At 39.9% G+C, this 24,245-nt stretch overlaps 1 protein-coding gene across 1 annotated transcript in view; it reads right to left on the bottom strand.

Moving 5' to 3' along the window:
• The window catches only part of Armc3 (armadillo repeat containing 3), a 63,584-nt gene that overhangs the window by 32,778 nt on the left and 6,561 nt on the right, over nt 1-24,245 (bottom strand). The window contains exons 2-7 of the mRNA XM_090319020.1: nt 21,949-22,066; nt 17,614-17,739; nt 12,115-12,183; nt 11,368-11,543; nt 8,029-8,223; nt 4,286-4,469 (exon numbers count right to left, since the gene is read on the bottom strand). Coding sequence (XP_090175146.1) covers nt 4,286-4,469; nt 8,029-8,223; nt 11,368-11,543; nt 12,115-12,183; nt 17,614-17,739; nt 21,949-22,066 — 868 coding nt within the window. The remainder of the gene's footprint in view (nt 1-4,285; nt 4,470-8,028; nt 8,224-11,367; nt 11,544-12,114; nt 12,184-17,613; nt 17,740-21,948; nt 22,067-24,245) is intronic.

Here is a 24,245-nt window from a genome sequence, read left to right as displayed (position 1 = left end):
TCTCCAGGGGAGAAGGGAAAGAGATGTCCTTGGTATTGGCTCTGTCCTGATACTGCAGTGTTATCCTGCTTTGTGAGCAGTTTTGCCCACAAAAGTGAAGGCCAAGATGAGAAACTTGAAATGGAGAGCACTTTGCACAACTTCCCATTGCAAGTGGGTTCATTTGTTAAGGATTTATGGGAGTGTGTGGACAGAGAGAAAGCTTGAATATTTATAAAAATCATTTATCTTTCTAGAGGCTTCTAGAATCAAGCTTGCAGTGTTTTTGCTTATATGCAGAATCTCGTCAGGGACTGTTGGAGGAGGGAGAAAGAAGATGATAACTTATGTGTGTGTTTGTGAATATTATAGCAGTACCCTATAAATATTTTATGCATAAATACATAAAATCTATATGCAGCATGTGTGAACACAGCATTATGGAACCCACCAAAGATTTTACAAAAAGAGGGCTAGTAGAGAGATGGTTAAAAAAGAGTGATATAAATGGGGTGAATTAAAGGCACATTGTACATTAAGTGCATGTTGTAAACACCACAATGCATCCCTTTGTGTAATTACTTTATGCTCATAAAAATCAAGTTTGCAGACCAGATACCACATAGGCACCCAGTGGATTTGAGGATCCACCTGACGTAGGCTTCAGAGTTCTTACAGCTGGGGGAGGTAGGCTCTATTTAGGAAGCAAGGGGACTAAGCCAGAAAGGATGGAGGTAGGTTACAAACTGGACATGTTGAGTTATAAAAATGTAAGATTCTGGCTGGGGAGAAAACTCAGTGGTAGAGCACTCATCTGGCAGGTACCAAGCAAGGCCTGGATTCACTCACTCTCTCTCTCTCTCTCTCTCTCTCTCTCTCTCTCTCTCTCTCTCTCTCTCTCTCTCTCTCTCAAAAAGAAAAGATTTCAAGTGAGAGTTAAAACCTGAAAGACAATGGCAAAGGAGTTATACAGACAGGTGGCTGGTTGAGTAATCTCCCTGGTGATGGAGTTTTGATTAAAGCCTGGGAGTTCACTCCGTGTTGGGCTTTCTGGGTGTCCCATAGTGACAAGCTGTTGTTGTTGTTGTTTGGATTATAATAGGAATTGATGAAGGTCTGGACACTAGTTGCATATTTAAAGCCAAAGTGGCTGTGCTATGTTAAACCATGTAAAAGTATATTTAAATTGCTATGGGCCAGAAACTTATTACTATCTTGAAACATGATGGAATTAAAACTTTTGATTTGTTTCCCACTGCCAAGTCTAGCTATTTAAAGAAAATAGATATTAACAGGATAATCTAGAATTTGATTAATGCAGAAAGATAAATACAAGATTGCAGTGTAGCATGAAGTATAAGCTCCAGAGCATGAGGAAAATTAAGCAGGAATAAATAATGAACTAATGGCTGCAGGATTGTATGAAATGAAAGAACCTCGAATGCCAAACGAGGCAATCTGAATTTGATCCCGAGTTCTAGAGTATGAGGTATTTGAAGACTACAGGTCCAGGAGAAAAATGGGCTTCAAGATATCCACAAGCCCTGCCTGAGATGACACACAAAAGATTGTGCCTCTGTAAATTTGGGCAAGACTAGGTTCACAAATTCAAAACTCCTCCAAAGGAGAGCTCAGCTAGTATAGTTGGGGGTGCTTGGAAAATGTCAGAGCTAATAGGCAAGAATTCAGAAAGCATGTTAGAATTAGAAACAGATTAGATATTTGCGAGCAGATATGGAAGCGAGAGAAGAATTAGTCATAAGTGAGATTTTATAGGAAGATTTTAAACAGAATAGGATGAATGACAGAAAGATAAGTGCCCTATGAAAATGATAAGCAAAGAAGAGGAAGCTGGTAAGTGCACAGGGTTGGTTTGATAATGAGGAGAGAGAGAAAGGGGGTCATTTAACTGAAACAAAAGTGAAAATAAGTATTTTTCTTTCTATTATATAAAATGATTCCTCCTCTCCTCTCTTCTTCTTGCTTCTTCTCCCTTCCTTTCCCCTCTTCCTTCTCCTGTCTCTTCCTCTCCTCTCCTTTTCCCCTCTCCTCCATTTTCCTCTCTCCTCTCCTCCCCTCTTTTCCTCTCATCTGCTCTTCTTGTCTCTTCCTTTTACTTTTGGTAATACTGGAATTGAATTCAGGGACCTGTGCTTACTATAGGTCCTTAACCTCTTGAGCCATTCCCCCAACCCTTTGTACTTTAGTTATTTTTCAAATAGGGATGGCCTGGACTATGACATTCCTATTTACATTTCCCATGTAGCTGGCCTTACAGATATATGCCATGATGCCCAGGTTTCTCTTGGTAAAGATAGGAGCTCATGAACTTTTGCCCAGGCTCGGCTCCAACCACAATCCTTGTGGGATTATGAGTAGGTAGGATTTTAAGTTTGAGCCCCTACAGTCTCTATTTCGAAAATACAGTTTATGATACTTATTTACACATTTCAAGACTATTTTAGACAAAAGGTGGTCTTGAGGAGGTAGGAGAAGGATCACTGGCTAGCCTGAGAATCTGGTAAGCAGGGAGAAGCTGAATAAAGATCCTGTGTTGCCAAATGGCACAGATGCAGTCAATGCAGATTCTGGCGTTAGATTCTAAAATAAAGACTGAGTCGGCATGACTTAAAACTGGAATACAGCTATTTTAGAACATGAGGAAGTGGAATCAGAAAACAGTAACTGAAAGAGCTTCAAGTTTCTCTGCATTATGTTACAAATCAAAAGTGGGTTTCAAATAATGCTAGGGAAATTGGAAAATTCGAGATCGATGTGTGAAAGGATGAAGGTGCACAGTTCCCTTGTATCATATGCAAAAGTTAACTCAAAGTAGATCAAAGACCTACATGCAAGAGGGGAAAACGTGTAAAAGTCCTTGAATAGGAGAAAGACCTTGTCACACTGAATTTGGTAATGAGTTCTCAGATATAAAGCCAAAAGCATAGGCAATAAGAGATTCTTTGCAGATGCAAAGAATCTAGGTGATTCTGTCCATATCTATCCGTTATCCTCTCCTCAGGTCTCAATTAGCTAGGAGGAGAGAGAGAGAGAGAGAGAGAGAGAGAGAGAGAGAGAGAGAGAGAGAGAGAGAGAGAGAGAGAGAGAGAGAGAGAGAGAGAGAGAGAGAGAGAGAGAGAGACAGAGACAGACAGACAGACAGAGAGACAGACAGAGAGAGAGAGAGAGAGAGAGAGAGAGAGAGAGAGAGAGAGAGAGAGAGAGAGAGAGAGAGAGGCCAGTTTACTTGGCAGATTACCAAACAAACTTTGCCAGTATTAAAATCCTCCCAGTAGTTCCACCTACAATCCTAGCTACTTAAGAGGCTAAGATCTGAGGACCATGCTTCAAAGCCAGCCTGTGTGGGAAAGAAAGCCTGTGAGATGCTTATCTCCAATTACACAGCAGAGTCAGAAGCAGAGCTAAGACTCAATGGGAGGGTACCAACCTTGGGTTAAAAAAAGCCAAGGGACAGTGCCTAGGCTCTGAATTCAAACTCCAACACACACACACACACACACACACACACACACACACACACACACACAAATAAAAACCTCACAGCCTGCCTGTAGATTGACACTGATAACCTAACTCACAAGGTGCCTTGTTGCTGACCTCATTAAAGCAGAGCCTTGAAGAAATCTAGTATGTCTGGAAAAAATGTCTCCTACGACATACCCACAGACAAATGTACAGATGTGAGAACGTATGTTTAGACTATGCATCACTTAAAAGAGTCAAAGATGTCATCATTTCTAAGAATAGTATGCAGAGAGGGAAACATAAAATCACATCTCTTATTAAACAAAATACTCCAACTATATATAAATTAAAACTATGATTACAGCCCAAGTACTGATGATGAAATTAATCTCCTCTATTTTACAGATTTATGTCAGCCTAGCTTGTCACCGAAACAAAAACCACATTATGTATACACCATGAGCAAATTATTTTCCCTAGATGTATTACACAATACTCAGACTCCAGCTGCAACTTGAAATTACCGTATACATATCAGTCTACAAGGCTTTCTGGAGACAGTGTTTTCAGGATCACAACACTATCAGCCCAAAGTCAGGAGGCATGAAGTCTTTAAAACCAGTTCAGGAGGGGATGGTCTGAAAGGGCGACATGATCATAAGACAATGAGGGCATTTAGTGCATCCCTCCATCTCTAACGCTTTGGCTTGCCATTGTGGCCTCACGTGAGGCTGAGATGGCGACTGAGAAGTATTATTGGTATTAAAGGCGAAGACAACTGAGGGGAGCCCGGCAGGGTTTCGATGAAGTTGACACATACGATCATAGGCTGCTTTGGCGATGGCTTTGGCTGCGTTCTTCTGGATGTCGGGAACCGTGGAGCTTTCTGCAAATGACAGGAGCTTCCTCAGGGCCCCGCTCTGCTGCATGAGCAGCATGGTGTCCAAGTCCTCCAGACAGTTGGCGATGACTGCCAGGGCTTCCACGTGAAGGTCACTCCATTCCTGACAACCAGACAAACTCCACTTTAAGAAGTGATAGCAAAACAAGGGCTGGGAGTTTGGCCTAGTGGTAGAGTGCTTGCCTAGCACGCATGAAGACCCGGGTTCGATTCCTCCATACCACATACATAGAAAAAGCCAGAAGTGGTGCTGAGGCTCAAGTGGTAGAATTCTAGCCTTGAGAAAGTCCAAGGACAGTGCTCAGGCCCAAATCCAAGCCCAGGACTGGCAAAAAAAAAACACAAAAACCCAACAACAACCATGTTATACCAAAACAAACTCACCTTAAAAAGTTATACCAAAACAAAGGAACTCTTCCTGAGCTTCACCACCAGAAGTGAGAGCCAAACAGAAATTTGTTACAAGGCGCTAGTGGCACTGTAACCCTAGTTTAGGAGGCTGAGATTTGAGGATCATCATTCAAAGCCAGCCTGGGCAGGAAAAGTCCATAAGACTCCATAAATTTCCAATTAACCACCAGAAAACTGGGAGTGCCTAGGCTCTGTGTTCAAGCCCCAGTACACACACACACACACACACACACACACACACACACACACACACACACACAGAGCCAATATTTATAGGAAAGTAATGTGTGAATGTGTGACTACTTCTAAGAAAACAAGCAGGGAAAAAAATTGGAATGATGATGGAAATGGCCATATATGGAAAACATGAATTTACCAAGCTGATGATTAATGGATCCCAGGCAGGACACACAGATTCTGCTGCTTCTATGCAGTGTAGAAATACCGAATGACAAAGATAACAAGCTGATTTCAAAGGAAGCCCTAGGGAATAAGCATTGCATTCTGGGAGGCGATGTCCTAATTAGTGGCTGAAATGTTACCAGGTATGACATCAGAAAAAGAAGCAAAGTGCTCAAGAGAAAAACATACACATACACACATCCCTCAACTAGTAGTTTTTTCTCTTTCTTTTCTTTCTTTCTCTCTATCTTTCTTTCATTGGTCCTTGGGATTGAACTCTGGGCCTGGGCATTGTCCCTGAGCTCTTCAGCTCAAGGCTAGGGCTCTACCACTTAAACCACAGCACCACTTCTCGTTTTCTGGTGGTTAATTGGAGAGAAGCGTCTCATGAACTGTTGTGTCGGGGCTGGCTTTGAGGGCTGATCCTCAGATCATCATTGAGGAAGCTATCTCTTGAGTAGCTAGGATTACAGGCGTGAACCACCCAGTGTCTGGCTAACTAGAAGTTTTGTATTAAGCAAAAACTACAGTTTCCAAACTTAAAACAAAAGTAGATTCTTTTAGAAAATTAAAAACCTGAGAATTTATGCCAACATATCTGTACTCTAAAAAATGCCAAGTGAAATGCTTCAAGTGAAGGAAAATGACTCAGTGAACCGTGTAGATGCACAGGAAGGAATAGACTAATGTTTAAAGAGATATAAAAAACTAGACACTGACACATACACACTACACACAGAGATGCATCATTTTTTTCCTTTAATTTTTTTAACTCATCCTGGGGCTTGTACTCCGGTCTGAGTGCTATCCCTGAGCCTCTTTGTGCTTCAAGTTACCATTCTACCACTTGATCTTTGAGCTTTTTCTGAGTCGTTTATTAGAGAAAAGAGTCTCACAGACTTTCCTACCTGGGGTGGCTTTGAACCATGAACCTCAGATTTTAGCCTTTGAATAGCTAAGATACAGGCATGAGTCACTGGCACCTGCCCCTCACCCCGCTTTTTTTGACAGTACTGGGGGTTTGACCTAAAAGCTTTGCAATTTCTAGGCAGGTCGTCTATCACTTGAGCCACACCTCCAGTCATTTTTGCTGTAGTTATTTTTGATATAGGATCTTGCTTTTTGCCCAGGCAGGCCTGGACAATAATCTTCCTACTAATGCTTTCCATCTTAGCTAGTATAACAGATACATAGTACGGAACTTTCTCAAGAACTTTTCAGCTTGGGCTGGCCTCATTCCACTATCTACATCCTCAGTAGCTAGGATTACAAGTGTGAGCTACTCTCATCCAGCTTCTTATTTTCTTTAAAACATAGATGATATAGGACTGTTAAAACAAAAATCATTATTACATTGTACTGTTGGGTGTATGATGGATACAGATGTGAAACAATAGAATTTAGAATGGGAAAATTAAGTAAAATATATTATTACAAGTTTCCAGTATTTTACTTGCAGTAGTTCACTATTACTGTAAGAAGATCTAATTACTTGCCTTAATTATGATGCATTTAAGTAAATTTAAGCAACCACTAAGTACAAAGAGATATAGAAAGGAAACCCAATAGAGAAAAATAATGTTAAAACGAACACGACAGAAGGTGGAAAGGTACAATGTAATTAAACCATACAAGTTGAAACACAGTAATAAATGGTCTACCTAAATACAAACAAATGAATAAATCATTATATGAAAATCCAGGGGAAACTAACTCAGAAGGCAATTGGATATCACATGTTTCACAGGTGAAACTGCAAAAAACTCTTATCCTCTGCCAAAGACAAACTTCATTAGATTTAACTGCTTGTAATTTATACAGGCATTGTATGTTGTTTTTCGGTGTATTACTAGTATGTAGAAACAAAACCTGTTTTTTCTGTATTGGAATTGTATCCTATGCGCTAGATCATTTTATTAGTTCTAGTTTACTTGGGCCGTTCTATATACATAGGCGAGTGATCTGAAGAAATGCAGTTTCATTTACTCCTTATTTGTCTGTTTTTTTAAATTTACTATTTTTGAAACAAGATTTTACTACATCGCCCAGGCTAGTCTTGGATTCTCCAGTCTTCCTGCCTCAGTTTATGAGAGCTGGATTACAGGCATCTACTGCCGTGATCATACTTTTATACTTTTCTTTGTCTTGACCTTGTTACCCTGGCGATGCTCTCTAGTCAGCACACATAATTTATTTGTTGAGAGAAAGGCTCAGGAACTTTTTGCCTGAGCTAGTCAGTCTCAAATTTTGAGCTTCCTGATCGCCACTTCCTGAGGAGCAGGCATTATGGGTAAGACCCACTGTACCTGGCCAGATTTAATCTCAGTAACTATTAGAATGGAGGCAGAGGATGTGATGTGTATTGGCATGTCACTCTGGAGTGAAAGCAGTAAACATTCAAAAGCTGTCTGATTCATTTGAGAATGATTTTGTGGTACTCAGAAAGTGCCAGGGTGATTTTCCAAGTGGGAAATATGAGGAGAAGGCATACAGATCCCTGAAGTGTGAAATTGATTCCTGAAGAACTTAGTAGGAAATATGGAAATTCAGCTCTACTATTATTCAAAATGCTTAGAAAGCAAATTACTCTGTTTACCTCATCCCAGGGAAAAGCACAATAGAAAAAGGTTAAAAAACAAATTCTAAGTATTTCAGGAAATCTTAAATAATCTAAGGCAGGAGATTTTTTAAATTATTATTATTAATTTAAAATAACCACGATACTTAGGTTTAATCAGGTTAATGATGAATGATATGGTTATTCTTTGTAATCAAAATTTATCCATGCCCTGCCAACATTTAGTAGGAGATGTATTTCCTATAGAGGTTTGAACGAACACTCCAAGTACCTTTGTTTCTAGGATCCTGAGAAGGTGATCCAGCACTTGATTTTCTCTCAGCATTGCCCGGGATTCCTTATCATTTGTAATAACACCAAAGGTTTTGAGTGCCAACTGCTGAATAATTGGATACTCTGACTTCAAGAGTTCTATCATAGGAGGGATTGCATTTAGTTCCTGCAGTAGAGTTCGACACTGAAAATCCTGCCATGAAATATACAGGATCACATCAGTAAATTCTATAGCAAAATACAGTCTCAAGAACTGAGAAGTACTATATTTTTTAAAGACAGAGCATTGTAAGCCCTGATTTTCTCATATGGAATTTTCTTGTCTCTCAAACAAAAGGAAGCATACTCTGAGTTGATGACACCAAAACATTCATTGTCAACAATGGAAATAAACAGGATCGATGAGTTTTATGATGTCTATTGCTTATTATTCAGTAAATTTTGTTATTCTAAACAGCATCACCATAAAATATATGCATAATAAAATTATTTCACACTCTAATGTACTGTTTCTGATAGTTATCGGTAAGAAATGGATGTTAGGATTACATTTTCTCTTCTAAAGACCGCGCGAGATTTCTATATGCCTACGTAGTGCTTATGTTGTGTAGAAAACTGCAGCAGGGCCAGCCCAGGTGTGTGGCCTTTATTGAAGGTATCTGACTTCATGCAGGGGTAAGTACAGTCTGGACAAGTTGTTTTACATATGAAACAGCATTTGGAAGAGGTGATGGCTCCCTTGAACAGAAGGGAAAACATGGAAAAGCCATGACAAGACACCCCAATTCTGACTACTAAATCATTGTATTTGTCATCAAAACCTGATAAATAGAACAGGAAAAGCTCCCACTATTATCTCCCCCACCTACTGACTGTGAATATTCAACTGACCTGGAATATTCAGTTGTATGATTAGAGATGACTCCATGAGTGGAATTATATGCCCATACTTCAGAATAGGGCCTTATTTGGAAACAGTCAACAGTCACTACAAATGTAATGAGTAAGACGAGATCATTCTGGACTAGCCTTTAATGCTATCCTTATCCTGATGTCTTTGTAAATGATGCCAACGAAGAGGGAGGCTGGAGTGTTCCAGCTATAAGCCAAGGACCTCCAAGGATGGATAATCACTGCTGGGAAAGATGAGAAGTTCTATCCAGTCTAGGAAGAGTACAACCCTACTAACACCTTGACTTTTAATCTCTCTCCTCAGAGGTCTGCCTGCCTCCCGCCCATCCCCAGCCCTTACAGTAGGACTAATGTTCAAGTTGCTAGTTATTCTGTTGGTAAGAAGTGTAGAGGTTATACTTTTCGTTTCTGCTAGGCTATATAAATAGGACAACAGAGCTAAAAAGATTCTTGAATTTTTTTAAAGCACCTATATAGGGGCATTTAAAGCTGTTCAACAAGGTAAAGATTCATCCAGGGGGGTAGAAAGGAACTGAGCTCCCTCTTCAGAATGGCTCCATAGGCACAGTCAAGATGCAATGGTATGCTAATACTACTTTGTAATGATTAGTTCTGATTGTCAATTTGACTGGGTTGAAAAGCACCCAGGAAAAGCACTCTGTAGGCTAACTAAAAGGGGGACTAGAAGAAAGCCCTGAGCACAAGTATTAGCTTTCTCTCTGCTTCCTGGCTGCCATTATATGAGTTGCTCTCCTCCACCATATTCGATCTGCCAAAATAGACCACACCTCAGAAATCGGGATTCAAAATAAATCCTTCCTTCTTTCCTAAGTTGTTCTACAGGACATTTTGTCACAGCAACATAAAGTCTAACACTAGTAAGGAGGCTTGCGAGCCCATCTATGCCTCTGTCCAGACATTTGGTTTCCAACCCTCTTCCTTGCCTTACTTTTGATGCACTAATCTCTCTTTCATTCTTTACTGATAGCTGTTGGAAATGACATTTTGATTTTTCAGCTGATATAAAGCTTATCAAATGCTGTGATCATTGTTCCGGAGTGTGATCAGGAAAGCAGTAGAAAAGGCAATTAAAATGACAGGAAACTGACCTGTGGGAAGGGACGAGGGTGTAGGTATCAGGGGAGGTGGGTGTGTTAAGGATGGGAGTGTACACAGATGAGATGGGGGTGGACAGAGAAAAACAACCCAATGGGGTAGCATCACACTATATGGACCAATGCATTTTGTTTGACACACTCAGGTCACTAGGTTTTCACCAGCAGTAAGTCCAGTCCAAAGCCTTGGTGTATAGACTAGGGCACATATTCCATTCAATGAACTTAGAGTAACAGGTCACTTCCCAGGTTTGACATCAATCTCACATTCTATCTCTAGAAGAGGCCCATTTTATCTTGATGAACCCCACTTTAATCTGCATGCCATCTTATTCTTTTAAAGTAGATATGCATTGGGGCCAGGAGTTTAGCCTCGAGGTAGAGTGCTTGTCTAGCATGCACAAAGACCCAGGCTCGATTCCTTGGTAGCATATACATAGAAAAAGCCAGAAGTGGTGCTGTGGGTCAAATGGTAGAGCTCTAACCTTGAGAAAGCCCAAGGATGGTGCGTAGGCCCTGAGTTTAGTCCCCAGGACTGGCAAGAAAAAATATTAAATAAATATGCATTCCTTAAAGAATTCTCTTATGAGAGATATTTAATATTTGAAGATTGAAAAGTATCTACATTATACTTCTATTATTATTATTATTTTGCTGATAAATATTTTGGTGATAAAGTTTTGATAACTGATGATGCAAAGCTGTAGAATTAAAAAGATGTTTTCCTGCCAGTCCTGGGGCTTGAACTCAGAACCTGGGCACTGTCCCTGGGCTTTTGTACTTGAAGCTGGCACTCTGCCACTTAAGACACACTCCACTTACAGTGGTTAACTAAAAATAAGAATACTTTGGTCTTTCTGCCCAGGCTGGTTCTGAATCGCCATCCTCAGTTATCAGCCTCTTGAGTAGATTACAGGCATAAGGCACAAGTGCCCGGATCTTATTTTTAAATGGAAAAGAAAAAGTGTTTTTTTTTCCTCTGGTCTTGGGTGCTCAGGGTCTAGGCCCAGGTACTGTCCCTGAGCTTCTTGTGCTCAAGGTTAGTGGTCTACCACTTGAGATACAGTGTCATTTCCATCTTTTTCTGAGTAATTTGTTGGAGTAGTTTGTTGAAGCCCAGACTGGCATTAAATCAAACTGTGACCCTCAGATCTCAGCCTCCTAAGTAGCTAGGATTATAGGCATGAGCCACCAGCACCTGGCAGAAGAAATAAATTCTATGACTAGAATTTACAGTGTTGAGACTTGAGACCAGGGCCTCCCAGGCTGAGCAAGCCAGCAGTTAAACACTTTGTAGAAGCCAGTCTTACCTGTACCAAGTTGTAAATGCATTCAATAGAATTCTTCTTCACATCAGGGTCTGGGCTACTCAGCAGTCTAATGAGCGGTTCCAATCCACCATTTTCAAATATTTGTGCTTTACCTGTATACTCTATGGACATGTTTGCTAGACAGAGACTAGCAAACTCATGGATAACAACTTCTTCTGTACATAAAACATACATACCAATATGTTAGATGAATATTTACCTTATTCAAATCATGCTTATTTGAAAAGGTGGCTATATGCTGATAGCCCACCTTTTCTTTTTTGTATTTGGTGCCAGTCTCAGGGCTTGAACTAATCTCAATAATAATAAAAGCTCCAATAAATAAAGACCAACCAGAAATAATTATAAGTCAGGGCACAGTCCCTGAGCTTTTATACCCAAGGCTAGTGCTCTACCCCTTGAGCCACAGCTCCTCTTCTGGCCTTTTAGTACTTAATTGGAGTTGAGAGTCTCACAGACATTCCTTCCCAGGCTGGCTTTGAACTGTGCTCCTCAGATCTTGTAGTTAGTATTGTAGATGTGAGCCACCAATGCCAAGATAGCTCACTTAAAACAAAACAAAACAAAACAAATATATATGTATATATGTCAACACTTAGCTGTGTTTTGCAAGACTTTAATGATAATTCATAATTAGTAGTTCATAAACTGTCTTCAATATGCAGTTTGAAAATGTAAAGAGTAAGCGCTGACATTTTTGGAATAGAGATAAGATGTAAAAGTTACCTTCTGGCGCAAGCTGGGCAATGACAGCGTTCATGACGTCTAACTCCCTTAACAATTTTTTAACATCGCCTACAAAGGAAAAAACAGAATACTGATGTTTAATCAAAATAAGAATAGTACTGTCTATCAAGTGGTCTCTTAAGTGATGGGTATTATTACCTAATTTTTCAGATAAGGAAATTGAGGTCTAAAATTACACAGCAAGGAAGTGGTAGAACAAGTTTCAGGCTTAGGTCAGTCTGACCTCACATAATTTAGACTTTGCTCCTGGGTTACTGAGCTCTACTATCCTTTAAACACTAAAATAACCACCATAGAAATGGCCCTAGAACACTGTAATGATGTAAACATGAAATACCCATCACAGGTTTACTGGTGGGACGCTTGGTCCCCATTTGTGGTGCTATTTTGGGAAGTGGTGGAAACTTGGGGAGGAAAGACCTAGCTGGAGGAAGAATGATACTGGGATAGGTCTTTGAAAGGTACATGCTGCTCTGGCCTCTTCCTTTCTGACTTTACTTCCTGTTTACTATGAGGTGAAGAACTCCTGTCACATGATCCTTTTGCCATGATGTTTTTATATACCGGGCCAAGCAACCATGGTCAGGACCCTTTTGAAATTGTGAAGAGCCACACAGGTTGTTTCTATTGGATTGTTTATCCGAGCCATGAGAAAAGTGATCCAAACACCTATCAGTACAGCTGAGTTCCTGTTCCTTACCTTTTTTTGCTTTGTTTTAGTGGGAGTATATTTTAAAATTTCCATCTTGGGCCAAGAGTTTAGCCTAGTGGTGGAGTGCTTGCCTAGCATGCACAAAGACCCAGGTTTGATTCCTCGGTAGCACATACACAGAAAAAAGCTGGAAGTAGTGCTGTGGCTCAAGTGGTAGAGCTCTAGCCTTGAGAAAACCCAAGGACAGTGTTCAGGCCCTGAGTTCAGACCCCAGGACTGGCAAAAAAATCCATCTTAATGAAACTTTTACAGAATGATGATAAGAATTAGCATGTCCTGTTTTGATTAATAGAGTTTGATTGCTTATATTTCATTTAGTTATCAAAAATGATTATATATAAATATATTGTCTGTTGTAAAGTTCACCTTTCTACTTGTCGTCGTAGCTCCAGTTTTCAGAGAAACAAAGCATTCATGGCGCTGTAATTTTGTAGTTTCTCTTCTTGATTAGTCACCTTCATCTATAAGCCAAAATTAGCATTGCTAGAATTTTTGCTAAGTTCACTCTGTAGCAGTTGAAGCAGCTGGTTTCTGGATGACTTCTTCCTCATGACTTGCTGAATATACTTAGTTTTACTGGACACTTTTTCTTTAGCAATTCAGATCTACAGGTTTTCTTCAACCTGTCCAAATTGCTTTCTCTGATTCTGTTCAATGTGCTAAAAGTTTAGGTCCAGCAAACTCACAACTACGTATATGCAGATAAAACTTGAAATACGATAATTATACTTATGGAGGTATATTATCCCAAGATGGCAAATATTATTTCATGTCCATTTGGTTTAGAAAAAAATGCATCCCCTTCTGAATTTCATGGCTCATACCTATAATACCAGTTATTCAGGATGCAGAAATTAGGATGATTAAAGGCCAAATTATGAAGAAAGTTGGTGAGATCCCTATCTTAATAAAGAAGCTGGAGTATGGAGGTACAAATCTATAATTCTGGCTACATGAGTGGAATAAATGGGAAGACGAGTATTTATTTGGAAAAAAGTGTGAGACCCTATCTTAACAACAATAAGAATGAAATCAGAAACAATGGAGGGGTTGGGAATTTGGTTTAAGTGGTAGAATGCATGCCTAGTACAAAGTCTTGAACAACATACAACCTTCGGTAATGAGTTTTTCTCATGTGAAAGCAGGCTGCATTACTCAGGGTGAGTTTTGTGAGGGCTATACCAAGGTTTATTTTTTTATAGGCTTGTAAAAAATCTATGTGCACACTCCCTGTGTGCTGTACAAACATTCTTGCATCCTTCAGATCTCCACTGAGGGGGAATAATGCGTGTGCTCTGTGAACTGGGCTCCTGCTGTTTCCCTGACTGATGGCTGCCACGAGCAGAGGCTACACATCTACCGTGGTCAAGTGACATCGCATCTTGGGCAGTCAGACAAGCCTAAGGATTTCATCAGGGGATTTCGGGCTGTGAAATATCCTTCTCATTCCCAATTTTGCCCAAATGGCAAGTGGTATTCGTGAACACTCTTTAATAGTTCTCTCTTCTGAACCATATCCTCACAGCTGAATGGATGATTCCAGTTCACCGGCAACTCTATAAGCTGGTGACCCAATTGATTGGTTTGTTCTTCTGCTTTTTGACACCAGACTGTTCGTAGAAGCTTTCTTTTCTTGAGGTTAAATCAGCAAAACAGAACAAGCAAGCTGCCGTTTTCACCACATTCAACACAGTATTGATCTCTGTCCCCTTCCTTTTATATTCTTGGCAGTGGCAACTGAATGGAAACTCTGGCTTATTGTAGCCAGAGAGCCAGAACTTCCCTCCCTGAACTATATCCTATCTTAACTGCATTCTTATTCACAAGTTTTGATGCATAATACTGATCTGTCTAATTTATTTTTCACCTTGTATACATGCTTCCATTCCAATTTTTGCTAACACAGAAAGCTCTTCAGGTACCTAGAGGAATGTAATGTGGGCTTAAAAAACTACTTTTCATTTAGCCTCATCCTATATGACCTTATATATCTAGATTTTGAGCTATTGTAATCCTCTGCCAGGAGAGTCCTAGGTATGTAATAATTATTACAAATGAGGGAAACCATTAAGGCTAAATGAAAGGATCTCCAGGATATGGAAATAAGAGATTTATCTTGTGTGATTGTTGTTCTTAATGTAGTATGTTGTTTCTCTTCTCTTTTGTTGCCCTTTGGTTAGTCTCATATTGTTACAGTATCTGACTTTATTACCTGGCATATTGTTTATACATTTATTTGTTTATTTGAAATAGGAAAGGGAAGGGGGGAAAACAAGATGATTGGGAGGGGTTGTGGGGAGGGGAATGGAGGGTATCAATGTGTGAGAAGTAATGTACCTACTATCTGGAGAATATAACTGTAACCCCTCTATACATTAGAACAAACAAATAGCAACACACATGCAAAAAAAACCTCCTACTTTTCATGGGGTTCTGAGGCGAGTCCCATATATGTGGCTTCACTGAACTAAATACCCTCTGGCAGGAGGAAGATGCCAATAGTTCCATTTTGGTAAAAAAAAAAAATAAGTTTAACAAAGCAACTTAAATGCCTGTCATGAAAGATCTTGGCTTGACACAGGCATATAGGTCATTCTGAGGGGGGAAAAGTGTGGAAAGAAAAAAGAAGAGTGCCTGCAATGGCAAAAGGGAGAGATACCTCTCCTAGGAATTCTTGTTGCACCTGGCATGCTATTGGAATTGGCCATGAACGAAGTTGTTTCCTTGACTGCACAAAAACCACAGGAGATCTCAATTTCTGAAGAAGCATCAAGTTATTGAAGGGGAGGGGGAGGAGGGAGAGTCTGCCCAACAATGATGAATGAATCATGCAGCTTTCGAGGCGCCTTCATTTGCACATTAGGCGGGAGACACAACTTCTCATTTCTATCCAATGACCGATTGCTCATTTTCATCCCGAGTTTTCACAGACATGTATGCAAAGTGGAGTCGGAGCTGTTAATGTGTTGACTCTATTAAGAAGCAGAGGACTTCCCAAGCAATTAGGATCCACATCAGCAAATACTCCCAATAGAAAGCCGTCAGGTTAAATGATGGTGTCATGTTTTCATTCAATTCGTAGAATCAAAAGAAAGCCTTTCATCATAGCATCACCATTCATCATCCCACATGTGTATTCACCATGTCATACCATCATTAATCATACCAGAGAGCCAAGCAGCCATTGAAGATTCAAAGGCAGCAGCTCTCTCCCTATTGGTTAAGCTTTGGTGATGCAGATGTGGCTCCTCCTCAGAGCACTGCTCAAACCCAGCCAGGCAGCATAGAATGGGGCGGATGGGTGGGTGGATGGACAGAGGGATGGATGGATGAATATAGATTAAATGAACAAACACATTGCATCAAACACCTTGCATTAGAAAATGTACATCACCTGGCATGCAGAGAAAATGAGAAGCACGGAAATGGAGGGGTCCAGGGGAAAGAATTGACAGACAGTTTCATGGACTGGATTCAGGCAAGAGTTGTCATTTAAGCTTTGGGCTGGCTCAAAATCTACCCTTATGATACAGGACCTGATTTACATGTGCCAAAATGCATCCTGTTCGCAAGTCAGAAACAACCTTCATTGGATTGCAAGGCTTTAACGAAACAGATATTCCAGTAGATATAGTAGCATATTATAATTAATATTAGGGCACCATTCAAGCAAGTAAGAAGATATGTATATTTAATTTTTACCTTTTACAGGCAATAGTTTCCATGCCTGTGACCTACTAACTTGGAAGATGGAGGTGATGACATGCATTGAGATTCTCAGCATGACTGCAAGCCCACCACACCACCTTAAAAATAACTAGTGAAAACCAAGGCTGGAAATGTGGCTCAACAGTCTCATTCCAACCTCACAGCCCTGAAACTCTGAGATCAAACCCCAGTCCTGCCCACCAAAAAAATGATCAGAACTCTGATGTATATCTACTCTGAAATATGTGTGATGAATATTTTACATGTAGCCAGGTGAATTACATCATACTAAATTATAATGTAATTATACTATTGAAAATATTTTATGAGATGATTGCTTTCAGCTTTAAAAAATACATTTGACTTCAACAACTTTGACAGGATTTTGAGTGTGTATTAACACATATTTTTCTATTAAAGATTCCTTTAGGCCAGGAGTTTGGCTTGGTGGTAGAGTGCTTGCCTAGCATGCACAAAGACCCAGGGTTCGATTCCTCCATACCACGTATATAGAAAAAAGCCAGAAGTGGTGTTGTGGCTCAAGTGGTAGAGCTCTGGCCTTGAGAAAGCCCAAGGACAGTGCTCAGGCTCTGAGTCCAAGCCCCAGGACTGGTAAAAAAAAAAATTCCTTTATAAGGAAATTATAAAGCCAGGCACTAGTGGTTCACACCTGTAATCCTAGCTACTCAGAAGGCGGAGGACTGAGGATTGCAGTTCGAAGCCAGCCTGGGGAAGAGAAGTCTGTGAAATTCATCTCCAGTTAATCACAGGGGAAAAAAATGGTGCTGTAGCTTAGGTGGTAGAGTCCTAGCCTTGAGCAAAAGGAGCTTAGGGACAGAGCCCAGACCTTGAGTTCAATGCCCAGGACTGGAAAAAAGGGGGGAGGAATTATACATTTGTTGCATTTTAACATTTTGTGCTAGCATTCAAGTTCATTTGAATAAATCCCTTAAAGTTAGATTTTCAAGGATAATACATTCAAGGATAATATTATTTCTTTATTTCTTTATTTCTATTTTCTTATAGATATTATTAATATTGTTAAAGCTGGTACTTACTGTTAGAAGCTAGGATTCCAAATATCATGGTAGCATTTCTTCTCACAATTTTGTCCTCATGGGTTAGGAGTTTGGTTAAGGGTTCTACAGCTCCAAGTTCAAGGAGGGTGGCTTTATTCTCCTCACCTGACATCACATAAAATAAAACCACGTACAAATATCATCAATCCCATGAACAACATTCTTGGTACCATTCTAATTTCTATTGGTCATCTCTTCCTCCTCCTCCTCCTCCTCCTCCTCCTCCTCCTCCTCCTCCTCCTCCTCCTCCTCCTCCTCCTCCTCCTCTTCCTCTTCCTCCTTCTTATCCTTGCCAATCCTGGGCTTGAGCTCAGGGCCTGAGCACTGTCCTTGGACTTTCTCAAGGCTAAGCTCTACCACTTGAGCCTCAGCACCACTTCTGGCTTTTTTCTATGTATGTGGTACTGAGGAAACAACCCGGGTCTTCATGCATGCTAGGCAAGCACTCTACCACTAGGCCAAACTCCTGGCCTCCCCCCCCCCCTTTTTAAAGAATAAGTATGGAAAGTTATTAGCATCAACCCTTAAAAACAACACACTAGAAATCAAATGCAATTGTTTTGCATTACTGGTTTACTTTTCTGAAATAATATTAGGATGATTTTCTGTAATAATCTTAGGAAGAATTTTCTGTAATAATATTAGGAATAAAAACAATCCCATAAGGAAATGCATTGAAGTAATTGTGGAGACAAATATTCCCAACGGTCTGAATCTCCAGACAATGGGGGGCAGGGAGTAAATCTACTTCCTCCCTCAGAGTGCGCATGCCCAGGGCTCTGAAGCCTCTCCTTGACAAGCTCTGGGTACCGATATTCCATGAAAGCACTGATGAGAAGCCCTGCCCAGTCATTTGTTTCAATGCTCATGACTACTATGCAAGTGAGCATTGTTTATCCCCCTCCCAGAGGCAAAGAAAGGGAGGCCTAGAAAGGCAAGACAGCCCAATGTGTGCCCCATTGTCATATGGGGAGAGTCACACCCCATGACTTCTGCCACTCATGTGCTGATGGATATGTCACTAGCAAGGTCTGGCAATGTAAAGATAATCTTCTATTGGCTTTGCCTTGCATACAGAGATGTCTCCGCTGGCGTGGAGGAGAGCAGATGGTGGGGAGATGGATGGTGATGGTGAGAGTGGAGTCAGTCACGATTCATAATGGCTGAATTTCTTGATCCACTCATCTAGGGAATCTAGGCAGTTTCCACAGCAGGGCTATGATGAATATGCAGGAATGGGCATGGATGTGCAAGTGTCTTTACTGTCCCCACTTGCAAGTGCCATTGCTAGATTGTAGAATAGCTCTAGGTTGAGATTTTCAAATAAGGTCTGAATTTTTGTTGGGTGACCTGAACCAAAATCTTCCTATTTATGCTTCTGTGTAGCTGGGGTGATAGACATGTTGCCACTACTCCAGGTTGAAGGGTTTTTCTATAATTCAACCCATTACTATTTTCACCTGCAATGTGTACTCTGCCGCTAATCCATTTTCCAAGTACTCTGCAACTTAAGACACTGAAGTCATCTCTAGAAGTTACATTATGTCCTGTTTCAGATCATCTATGTCTTTACATACCCATTTGAACATATGGAATACAGCTGCTGTTAATCTCATGTCTTTTTCTGGTAGTTTAATATCTGGGTCAGTTTTGATTTACTGATTAATGTATATTTTTATTATGGGCTATTTTTAAATCCTGCTGCTTTTCAAACCCAGTAATTTATTGGATACAAGATATTGTGAATGTAATGTTTAATAATAGATATTTCTGTATTCTCAAAATTTAGGGGCACAATTTAGTTACTTGAGAGCAGTTTGAGCCTTTCAGTTTGTAATCTCAGAATGGTTTTCAATCTAGAACTAATATTTGCTAAAACTAACACAAGAGATAGTTCTGTGTATTTGACACAATTCTCCATGAATGATGAAACCTTTTAGTCTGGCTGATGGGAACAGGTGTTACTTTTTGTTGCGCATGAGCGCCAGGTCCTGTTACCTCTAGTACCTTATAGATGACTCTGTCTGCCTGAGTTGTTTCCTCATGAGTTTTTGCTGCTCAGTAGAATGAGTTGCAGTATAGACTTCCGGAGTCTTCTCTGCATTCAACTCATTCCTGTACTACCCTAGGAAAACTCTCTTTCTTTCCTTGGTCTCTCAGTTTTGTCTTCTCAATTTGAGCACTTGACTAGGTTACTCTTTTCTCTTCTGTGGCCTGGCAATTCTGAAGACAACAACTGGGGCAATGACAAGACTTATTTTCTTTATTTCCTGTCTCTCAGCAACACCATCTTTCACTGTCTGCTATTCAGTGTCTTGCTAGCTGCTGTATATTTTGTCTGCTTTCTTGGTTGATTCATGCCTAGTGTAAATAAATCTGATCCTTCACTCCATCTTGACCAGAAGGAAAAATTCTGTAATTTGATTTTTTTCCAAAATACTACAAATCTTTTTAGAATTTCATGTCACAAAAGGAGATGATACAGGACAGCTGGCTAACAGATGATGCTTCGCTTAAGCTGAGTTGGATGCATGCTGACATGGATGTGTAATCCGACACCTCCTTGCCATTTGACCCAGAATTCCACACACCCCACTCATGAGCCACACCTTCCAGAACCTCACAAGTGTTTATCTGAATTACCAAGGATGACGAGAATCCACACTGACAGATGAGAACTACAGCAGTAGTATGGGCTACTGTTTTCTCATCCAAGTTACAGAACAATGTTTTAAGTATGATTGCTTTAAAAATCAAATCATACTCATTTTAGTCTGCTATATTTTGTTAAAAAAATTTCTGAGTTACATTTGACCTTTCAAGCTGGCACCGGTAGCTCATGCCCGAGATCTGAGGATCACAGTGTGAAGCTACCCTGGGCAAAACAGTCCCCAAAAGACTCATATCTCCAATTAACCACTCAAAACCTGGAAGTAGAGCTGTGGTGCAAAGTGGCAGAGCACTAGCCTTGAGCAAAAGAGCCCAGGGACAGTGCCCAGGCCCTGAGATCAAGCCCCATGACTGACAAAAAAAAAATAACCATCTAATATGTTTGCAATATTTCTATAAGGATTTCAATAGAATCTGATCTATATTTATAATTTTAAAACTTTATTTTAACAACTGTTTTATAGAAAAATTAAAAGATAATACAGAAAGTTTCCACACATTTCAGACCCAATATCCCATTAATACGGCACATTTTTAATGACCAGAATTGGTACATTATTGGGCCAGGAGTTTAGCCTAGTGGTAGAGTGCTTGCCTAGCATGCACAAAGACCTGGGTTTGATTCCTCAGTACCACATACATAGAAAAAAAGCCAGAAGTGGTGCTGTGGCTCAAGTGGTAGAGCTCTAGCCTTGAGAAAGCCCAAAGACAGTGGTCAGGCCCTGAGCTCAAGCCCAGGACTGGCAAAACAACAACAACAACAACAGAATTGGTACATTGTTATGAACTAAAGACTATCCTTACTTAGGTTTCTTTGGTTTTTACCTAATGTCATCTTTCTGTTCCAGATTCCTATCGGGTTTCCACAGCAATTAATTGTTATGTCTCCTTAGCGCTCTTGAATGGGAGAGTTTCCCAGAGTTTTTGATGGCCACAGCAGTTGTGAGGAGTATAAGTCTATTACTTTTAGGAACCATGATGAGATTAGGGTTATAAAATTTCTGGAGTGGGAATAACAGCAATGAAGGACCATTTTTGTGGCATCATACCAAGGACATAGATCATAAGTCTGACTTATCACTGTTGATGTTGCCTTTGATTTCCTGAATGGGGCAGTGTCTGGCATGCTTTGGCATATAGATGCAGCTTTCTCATAGATAGTTACTAGATGTAGCCCACGCCTAGAAAGTTATATCTAAGCTACTGGAAGCAGAGTACTTGGAGTGCTTCTCAATGGAAGATGTGGCTTCAATGTACTCATTTATTTACACTGAGACTGTATGGGCTCATGTATATTATTTTATACTTTGCTATCTTCATTATTTTGATGTTCATATTGTTCCAGCCTTGATCACTGGGGGATTTCCTTTTCTTTCTTTCTTTTTTTTTTTTTTACTCCTGTGACACTTAGCAGTTTTAAAAATACAATGATGTTTTCCAAATGAATGTGATTAACTGACTCTGTAATTAGGCACTTAAGGAGACATGTTATATTTGGGTGATGAATTAAATGTTATTCTGTTTGTCTGAAAGAATTCACCTGACAAGAAGTAAATTAAACATTGGTAAGAAAAGTACCCATTATGTAGTTAATATTTTTAAGAAACCTAGTGAAATAGAAAGATAAACAGAAGGATGCCAAACCTTTTAAAGCAAATTTGTAAATGGCTTCACATGCTTTAGCCAAAATGTCCTCTTCTGGAGAATTAAGCATTAACACCACAGTTGCTGCTTTTTTGCTTTCAATTGTTAATGGATCAAACTGAAATGCAGAAAGAAAAGTATTGGGCTCACAGATAAACTTCCAGAATCCTGTTAAAAGTGGATGGTATTTTACAATGCAGAGAGTATCATCTTGCACGGATGATGTGGCCAAGGAGAGCTGGTAATAAGTGTGACTGTAAAGTTCCTGTTTGTTTTTTAAAAAATCATCAATAGTCAATCAATGATCCGTAAAGAGGCTTAGAATTTGTGGAGTTTGATGGGGAGAGAAACATGAGCTTGAATCAGATGGATCTAGTTTCTCAATGTAGCCATGTAGTTACTCACATTCGTAGGGCGCCAAGGTCCTTTTCTGTGTTATGAGGACATCGAGGGTGAATCAGAGAGTATCTTATAACTCACGGAACACCTGATCATCACAGATGCTGGCTAAGGAATTCTTAGTCACCTCACAGGAATTCTTGAGCACCTGTTCATACGTGATGTCCTGACAGTCTCAATAAACAGTCAACTCATGGGGTTACATATATGAAACAATAAAAAATGGCAAAATAAGCATGTAACAAAATGTGAAACTGGGTAAAATCTGGAATAGAGGAACTGGAACTAAACCATGAGTCTGGGGTAATTCATGTGTAGCTGAAATGAACAGTAGCAAACTCATAACTCCTAGGTATTTTCTGTGTGTTCAAGGAGAAAATACACCATTTCCCTATATTTCCAGAGACTCATGGAGGAGCAAATTCTGCTTATGTTAAATGCAAAAATAACTGGATTCTAAAGGTATAGCTGACTCTTTGTGCTAGCACTTCCTATATACATCTTATTTTATTTGGGGATGGACAGAAAGATGACTAAGAAAACAACAGTCTGAGATTGGAAAAAATGCAAACAAAAGGTGATTACAGTAAGTAATAACACAACCAGAATAAAAGCTCCCCACAGAGAAGAAATGGATGCTGGATTTTAGGACCGCGGCTTCCATGTCTGCCTTTGTCTTGTAAGAACTTGTAAGAGTTGGAAAGTCATGCTTGCTTGTAAGCCTCTTAAAACTCTCTTGGAGAGACACATCTGCACCAAGCCTGTCATATACCCTAGGCTGGTGACAGCCTAGATGTCTGGTGACATGGGTCAAGGAGAAATCTGTTGCAATGGTGGATGTTGACTGCTATACAAGCAGCAGAGCCTGGGCATGGGGATCCACAGAATTTAAACTGAAGGACTCCTGAAAGTACTTGGGGCTTGAGGCTTGAGAACCATCTTACTTAGGTATTAATGGAGCCCCGGAATGGCTGAGAACCTGGCATAATCACAGTTACACAGGCAGCTCGCTGAGCACAGCTTTTCATCTGAAACATGAAGAAATTTAATTATGTGATCTCTTCCAGTGAGGAAAGAGCTTATGAAGTGCAAAAACCATATGGCAGAGACAATAAATTCTGTGATAAACCAGGGGCAGTTAATTTGACCTGAGTTAAAGGGAGAAAAGCCTATAAAGGTGGTGGGATGTCGAGATATGATTGAAGAGTGGATAAAATGGTGTTTGTAGAAAGAAAGAAGGATATTAAATTGAGTAAAAACACAAATGAGGTTTAAAATGGGAATAAACATTGTCATCACATTGAATAAAGCATTGGTTTGACTAAACAAAAAAAAATACTATAGGAAACAGAATAATGAATAAAGTAAGAAGAGATTCTCAACCAAAATTGGATCCATCCCAACTTCTAACTCTTCATTGAAGCTAATCAGAAAGTTCAGAAGAAAAGAATTATTGCTCTATAAATTCATATCTGACTAAATTACAAAGATATATTCACCCCCCACACACACACTTTAAAAAGTTTATCAACCATACATTCAGGCAACTATTCCAATAATTAGGGAGGACCTAATTTTGATGAACAGTGGTTGACCAGTAAGTGTAGTAATAATGTAAAATTTAGTGGTGATATAAGTCACATCATCATTCTTCTTTTTCTCTTGTACCAGTAATGGGACTTGAACTCGGGGTCTGGGCACTGACAATGCATTAGCTTGATTTCTCAAGGTTGTTTGCTCTACCAGTTGAACCATGCCTCTACTTTTGGCTTGTTGGTGGTTAATTGAAGGTAAGAGTCTCATAAGCTTTCCTATCTGGCTGCTTTCGAGTTGTGATTCTCAAGTCTCAAATCTCTTGAGTAGCTGGGATTATAGGCATAAGCCACATTCTTGCCTCA

Source organism: Megascapheus bottae, chromosome 26 (genome assembly GCF_031878675.1).
Source record: "Megascapheus bottae isolate mThoBot1 chromosome 26, mThoBot2.hap1, whole genome shotgun sequence".
In the NCBI taxonomy this organism is placed as follows: Eukaryota; Metazoa; Chordata; class Mammalia; order Rodentia; family Geomyidae; genus Megascapheus; species Megascapheus bottae.
This window is presented reverse-complemented; position numbering and strand designations above follow the sequence as displayed.